Source organism: Adiantum capillus-veneris, chromosome 16, assembly GCF_014529385.1.
Source record: "Adiantum capillus-veneris isolate H3 chromosome 16, ASM1452938v2, whole genome shotgun sequence".
Classification (NCBI taxonomy): Eukaryota; Viridiplantae; Streptophyta; class Polypodiopsida; order Polypodiales; family Pteridaceae; genus Adiantum; species Adiantum capillus-veneris.
The window spans coordinates 3,510,939-3,518,065 of record NC_140946.1 but is presented as its reverse complement, the minus strand read 5'-3'; the positions used below and the strand labels follow the sequence as shown (position 1 = coordinate 3,518,065).

Genomic DNA, 7,127 nt, shown 5'->3' with positions numbered 1-7,127 from the left:
AACCTTCTCTTTGCTAGGGTTTAGGCCCCTTGGCCTTGTTCTACTGGTTAGGCCATGGCACGTCATCATTTTGTGACGTACATTGTGCACCTGACTCCTCACTCTGTATCCAGTCAACATATTGATTGAGCATTTCTTCAAAGTTTTGATGATGTATTGTCGAGATGATTGATACCCGTGGCTCTTGAGACACGTCTGCCTCCAGATTCTTCTTTTCCATAATATGAACAATCTGAAAACGGAACTGCAACAAAATGTTTGCCAATTTCATTTGCTTATTGAAAAGCTGCTTCCGGGACAAGAAGTATCTCAAACTCTGATGATTAGTAAATACTGCGAATCAGTTGGTGAAAAGCGCGCGAAGCATAACCGTGTGGAACGTGAACCTCATGGACTGGCCTGACGGGCCAGAGATAACACACTTAGAGGGCAGGGTGCCCCTTTATTCGAGACGCCTTGTGATGCGGCGGGCGATCTCCTCTAGGGCCGAGAGGTTTCAAGCCAAGGCAGCCTGCGCTAGGGAGCCGGGCAAGACGCAGGGAGGTAACCAAGGAAGGGCCGAGTGTGTGCCCAAGCAGGACATGGCGTGGGGACCTTGGGATAGAGGACCCATAATTTTTTTTGTGATTAGATGCGGGTACGTGGACAGTATGCTCGCTGGGAGCAGCATCGAATGGGACAGCCGACTAATTGATATGGGAGGACGGGGGTCTACGACTCCTCATCCATGCGCCCCGTTGGTCGAGCGGGTCCTGAATGGAGACTCGAGGATGATTGTGAAGACGCACGGCTGCCCGAGTCGGGCATGGCGACCTGGGATGCTTGGGATTGTGGCTTACGGGTTAGTTAATGTACCCGACAAAGACCTTCCGGGGGTGAAAATATGCGTATGGGATCCGGGAGAGGAGTACCCATGTAGGGATGTTTCCGCTTGTGGAATGAGCAGAAGAGCTGAGCTGACAGCATGCTGGGACATATGGAGCCTAGGAGAAGCTAAGTCAGAAGAGTTGGAGCCGTTTTCTGGTTCTGATATGCAGGAGGTAGCAAAACAAGGGCTGGCACAAATGCAGTCCACGGATGGCCGATGGGTCCCACCTCGACAGTCAGGGACTAAAGCGAGTAGTCGGGAATGTATCGCAAGCAGGATGTGTCCAGCTGTGTCGGAGGACCAGCAAATGAATCAGATGCGTGGCGAGACATGTAGGTGCGAGAAAAACATCATGTCGAGGCAAGATACGTGTGGCCGAGGTTTGTCCCCTCTGCGTGGTGGGCTGCCCACCGAGGGAGAATGCAACAAAAATACACAGCGTGAGAAGGCGGGCTTCGGTGAGCACCAGCTCGCCTTTCATTCGGGTAACTGGGCTGGCCGAGTGGTTAAGCTCAGGCTATTACCTTTTAGCCACCGGTTAGAGTGGGCTCACGGGACACAGAACAGGGGGCAGTACGCCAAGTATCCTTGGACGGGAATGCTAGCAAGGCTACAAGTCATGCTAACACTGGTTATGGTCATGCTACTCGCATGGTTGGCACTCGAGGAGTGTTGCAAGGAAAATCGATGCAAGGGAACGAACTTCAGCGGGAGGAAAAGGCTGCTGAGAGTTACACAGGGGATAAGTGGGCAGTGGGTGACGCTGCCAACAGCCATAGACGCGCGGTGGATTCCTCCACGGCGCACAAACTGTGAAGGTTCGGAGAGGAGCAGGGGACAACTCCCTGAGGTCACGAGAGGTTTTGATAGTTCGGTGAGAACTGATGGTGGGGACGGCTCAAAGACAGGAGATACGGTTGTACAGCGCAAGAAAGGAGCAAATGGTTCTCCTTGGCTGGTTGCTTGGATGACGAGTACATCAGGAAGTATTTTGGGATGCATACATGCGCGTGATGCTGGACGAGGTAAGCCAAGTGTTGAGGAGGAAGCACATCGCTTTTTGGGTAATGTATATACTCTCGATGAGGACATCGAACTTTTTTGGGGGGGGGGGGAGAGTGTTACGGGTCCCTTTCTTGGAGAGCATTTTCGGACCCTCCACCTCTCCTCGGCCCCTCGAGAGTAACTCAAGTTCATGCTCCGAGGCCTCGAGGGCTCCGAGCCGACGAGAGGCCCCCGGTGTGGGAAGGCCCTTTAGTGGAAAGGGGCATCGAGTACTCACTTGGGGATGATGCGCGAGAACGCCCCTTGGTGGCTTTAAGAAGATTAGGTGATAAGGTCGGATGTGAAAGCAACTTGGAGGCGCCTAAGGGATTAAGGCCCAAAGGCATGCATAATGGGGGATTATCGAACCTTCGGGTTCCGGGGACGCTACACAGGGAAGCAGACAGGCTCCATCGCCCAGGCCGCGAGAACGCGCGCCTGGCGGCCTCCTATCGCGCCTGCTCAAAGGCGGGCAGTGTTAGCACCCTGCGGGGTTGCCTTGGCCGTGAGCTCACCCGAGAGCGGGAGCCACGAGCCCTTGCATCACAGCACAGGTACAGCACGCGGGGTAGCCGAGGGCACCCTCTGCGGAGCAGATTCGGGGCAGCAGGCCTCAGAGCCGCGCCATCCACAGCTCAGGTATTGAGCGCAGTCAGCAGGCCTCCTACTCAATCGGGGGCTGTTTTCGGAAACCAGGTTTTGAGAGCGGACCAGCAGGCCCCTCACCCAGAGGGTACTGCTCTTGGTGATCACAGGCAGCGCGAGGGCTGTTTTCAGCATAAGCAGGTACAGTGCGTGGGGCAACCAACTGAGGGGTTGTGCCCTTGCCATCCCAGATTGGATCCGCAGGCCATCACCGTTGGGGCAGGCTGCGCGCGTGATTGTTTTACAGCAGGTATTGGGTTCAAAGGCGACCATTGGGGCTGCGTATCGCATGCGAGACAGTCGGGACAGTTTGACAGGCTACTGGGCGCAAGGCCCCTACATTATGTTGGTTTATTGCTGATGCCCGCAGTGGGCTGTGGGATGGAATACACCCGTAGCGGGTTGTGGATCATTGCTCTCCGCCTGGACTCCACCGAGCCAGAGCGCCGAAGCCGAATATACCCGTAGTGGGTTGTGGATCATTGCTTTCCGCCTGGTCTCCACTGAGCCAGAGCGTCGAGGTCGAATACACCCGTAGTGGGTTGTGGGTCATTGCACTCCGCCTGGTCTCCACTGAGCCAGAGCGTCGAGGCCTTGTGTGGCAGCTTTGCATATCCACCTGGTCTCAGCTGAGCCAGAGTGTAGAGCAGGTTTTTGAAGTTTTCAGCTGGTCTCTCGACAGAGACTCGAGCCCATTTTCGTTGTATGCCATACGGGTGAGCCTGAGGCTCCGAACCCGATTGTTTTTCCTTTTTGGATTGAGCCGAGTTGGCTCCGCTAGTGACGCCGGCCACTATAGACCCGGCCATGGTTTGCTCTCGGGCTTGAGAAGCCCTCGTGTATCGATCTTTGCTGGAGCATAGTGGTTTTCCCGTTGTGTGAGACGAGGGGCCCTAACATTTGGTTTCAGAGCCAGACCAATGGCTTCTTTAAATGCTGGGTTCGATGTGGAAGTAGCAGTTTTTTGCTTCAATATGGCGGTGAGCCAATTATGCGAAGGATTGGACAGTTGGGGCAAGTGCTTAACGTTGTCCTGGGGTGAAGGTGAAATGGAAGAGCGCTTGAGCCGCGGAAAGGAGGTAAAGGAAGCGTTACGTCAACTGGATCACACCTATGACAGGAATAAAAGGCGTTTCGATTGGGATTGCGAAGAGATGCTTCGAAAAGGAAAACGAATGCGAAAGGAGTTGAAAAGGAAGAGAAAAGGTATGCAGGAGGAGTTGAAGAGGCAGGAACAGGAGCGGAAGGCGTTCCATGACGGGATGGCAACGGTATTGGGACAAATAGACCGCGATGAGGAGATAAGAATGCTTCGTATCCTGGACCGTGAGGTGACACAAAGAATCGATGCGTTAGCTCCCGCCGAGGAGATTTTTCCCGGAGGGGATTGGATGTATAATGCAATGCATGATCGTGTGAATGAAGAGTGTGATGATGGTATACTTGTGCCTGAGCTTTGTATGGCTCCTAACGCTCAGCTGAGTGTGAGCGATCGTGAAGGGCAAGTGGTAGCCCCTATTGTATCTGACCTTCCGTATGTGGACGAAGGAGAAGAATGCATGAGTGAAGAGGAGTGGACAAGGAAATTGGATGCTATGTTTCCCGGCTATGTTGAGGCCCGTTATGAGGAAAAGCTACTGCAGGTTACCGAAGGTGATGCTGGTCATACCCTGCTAGAGGGGGAGTGGTTGGCTTGCGAGCCATACTCAACTGATGGGTACGGTACCCGTGAAGGAATTGAAGAGGAGCACCAGGTGGTCCCTGCTGACTCCTATCCCCCGCATGAGAGGGAAGAGTTGGAACATGCAGCGTGTAGCGACCTACAGATGGCTGCATTCGAATTACCTGAGAAAGGGATTGTGGAAATAGGTGGCGATAATCCAATCGTATGCGAAGAAGTGAGAGGAAATGTGGTCAATCTGGGGTGTGGCAGTTTGGTCTTGACGCTTGGGTGTGAAGTGATTACACAGGATGCGAGTCGGGTGCGAGTGGTCATTGAGATGCGGGACTCAGCCAAGTATATGCTAACAATGATGCACAGTGATTGGGTCACTACATGGGTCAGGGAGATCAGGTTGGGGAAATCTCCAAAGTGGCCTCATAGACTGAATGCGAGTGAGGAGCGGGCTGAAGTAAAGCCAGCAGAATCAGTCAACGCGGGACGGCTTTTTGGCGTCAAAGAGCAGGTCCCAGTAAGGACATACAGGCATGGGGCTGAGGATGGCAGAGCCAACCAGCTCTCGTATATGTCGCCTTCGATGAGGGGGCAGTTGGTAAAAAGTGCGCGAGTGCGTGGAGTGAGGCTACAGTGTCTAGGTGGGGGGTCCCCTCCCGTGGCCGGTCTCGGGAGGCTCATACCCCTTATATACACCCCCGGTTGAAGAGAGTTCGACGACCGCGTCGAACGTGGAGAAAAGAGTGTTTGGCTATGCATGAGGCCGTGGGGACAAAGGGGTGCATATAAGTGCAAGTGATCAAAACTGTTCCCAAATGCAAGTAAGTAGGCATGCTTTGTTTTTGTACTTTTGAGAATAAAGTGAGTGTGTGTATTTTTGGGGTTTTGGCAGAAGGCTGAAAAGATATGCTTTGAACACCCAAGTAGAATTCCCCGTACTTGAGCATTCCCCGAATAGGTAACCCAGTGTGCGCGGAGCCACCTGCTGCGTTGGCCCGCGCGGAGGCTTCTTGAAAGCCGAATCTGAAAGAGCGTTCCGTCGCAATGCAGCACTTGCGAGTTGGTCCCTGTTTGGACGTCATTTGGAGGGCAAGCTCGGGGCCGTGTGGTCTCTTTGTAGACTTGAATGGGTCTTCAGTTCAGCATGGGCCACAAAAGTGGCTGGGGCGCGACGAACACCGTTGGCTTGGTTCGTCGCGTTTTTGGAGATTCTCTGTTTTTGTTATAAAGAGCCCTGTCTGGCTCGCATCTTGCCTTTTTCTCATGTGGGGAGCCCTGTCTGGCTCACATCTTTGCTTTTTGTGTTGGGGTGCCCAGCTCGGATCGGGGCCGGCGCGGGTCACGGGTGACGGCCCGGTGTTTGGACGCGTCACGGGGACGGAGGGCGTGTGGTTGCTTTCTGGAGCTCTCTTCACCAAGATTTTGACGACCCGGGCCATTGCGGTTGGAGTCGTCGTGAGGATCGTGCGCGTCGGGCACGTCGGTCTTCAGCTCGTTTCCAGGAGCTCTTTTCTGGAGCTCTGATACCAAGTGTGACGCCCCAGAATGTGGGCGCGTCGGGGAGGGGACCTTTTGGGCCCGGCTCGGACGGGACCGGCTCGGGTCAGGGTGTTTCTTCAAGGGGTCCTGTCGCGGACGGCACCGGCTCAGGAGGGCCCGGCTCGGACGGGACCGGCTCGGGTCGAGGTGTTGCTTCAAGGGGTCCTGGCGCGGACGGCACCGGCTCAGGAGGGCCCGGCTCGGGCGTGGTTGCGTTCCATGGGTCGACGGCCGTTTGCGTTTCGCGGGTCTTCGCGGGTCTTGCGTTCCGGGTCCCTAGCCCCACGTAGCGTCAGGCTCCGCCGCACTGACGGAGGGTCATAGCGTGCCCCGGGGAACCTTGCGTGGAGTCCCCACGGTGCGCGAGTGCGTGGAGTGAGGCTACAGTGTCTAGGTGGGGGGTCCCCTCCCGTGGCCGGTCTCGGGAGGCTCATACCCACTATTGGGCACTGACGACGTTAGTGGGGATGTCGTGGTATTTAGTCAATACTATGCATGATGGAGCTGATGGTTATATTGTCTTGTGGGTGACTACCATGGGTCTATACCTTGCACTTTCCTTTAAGGGTGAATCTGGGCTTATCCTGGATTCATCTAGGTATATTTTTTAGTCGTATTGCGGACATGCAGACTTCACATTGTGAAGTTTTCGTCCGAGTTACGACCAGTTGATATTGTGCTAATTATTTCTATCTTTTGTGGTGCGTATGCCCTATCAACTACCTCATTTTTGTGCTAATTTTTCCGATTTAATGCTTCTTTTAGTGCTAGGCTTCATTATGGCTGAGTCTGCCCTTGATCTCCGGAGTCATGACAGAAACTCAGCACGGTGAACTTTGTGTTGATGTATGCTCATGTGTGTGTGTGTGTGTGTGTGTGCGTGTGGTGTGTGTTGTGTTGGGGAGCATATGTTAGTACCTAGTTCTACACCCACTATTCGGCACTGACGACGTTAGTGGGGATGTCGTGGTATTTAGTCAATACTATGCATGATGGAGCTGATGGTTATATTGTCTTGTGGGTGACTACCATGGGTCTATACCTTGCACTTTCCTTTAAGGGTGAATCTGGGCTTATCCTGGATTCATCTAGGTATATATAAATACTGCGAAATTTGTTCCAAGTAAGTAATGCCGCCATTGAGCTAGAGAGTATCATTGCTAACAACTCTTTCTCGTATATCTGTGCAACCCTCTCAAGTCTTGAGAACATTCTACTCTTATAAGCTATGACATGGCCCTCCTGCATTAAGACCGCTCCTAGACTGCTACCACAAGCATCACAATAGACCTATATCGGCAGTTGTAGATCTAGCAATATCAAACTAGGACCAGTCGTAAACTTCTCCTTGAGTGT

The 7,127-nt window shown here is 53.6% G+C and overlaps 1 protein-coding gene and 1 pseudogene across 1 annotated transcript; both read left to right on the top strand.

The window, feature by feature from the left end:
• Positions 1–223: 223 nt before the first annotated feature.
• Positions 224–3,360, top strand: LOC147438463 (uncharacterized; annotated as a pseudogene).
• Positions 3,361–3,512: 152 nt separating this feature from the next.
• Positions 3,513–6,205, top strand: LOC147438462 (uncharacterized). The gene has a single exon (XM_086484111.1). It carries the CDS (start codon positions 3,532–3,534, stop codon positions 4,936–4,938), a length of 1,407 nt encoding a protein of 468 aa, XP_086340237.1. The 5' UTR covers positions 3,513–3,531; the 3' UTR covers positions 4,939–6,205.
• Positions 6,206–7,127: the final 922 nt, after the last annotated feature.

What these genes read in the sequence shown, in the direction of transcription:
- LOC147438462 (XM_086484111.1), top strand. Translation starts at nt 3,532, where the DNA reads ATGGCGGTGAGCCAATTATGCGAAGGATTGGACAGTTGGGGCAAGTGC.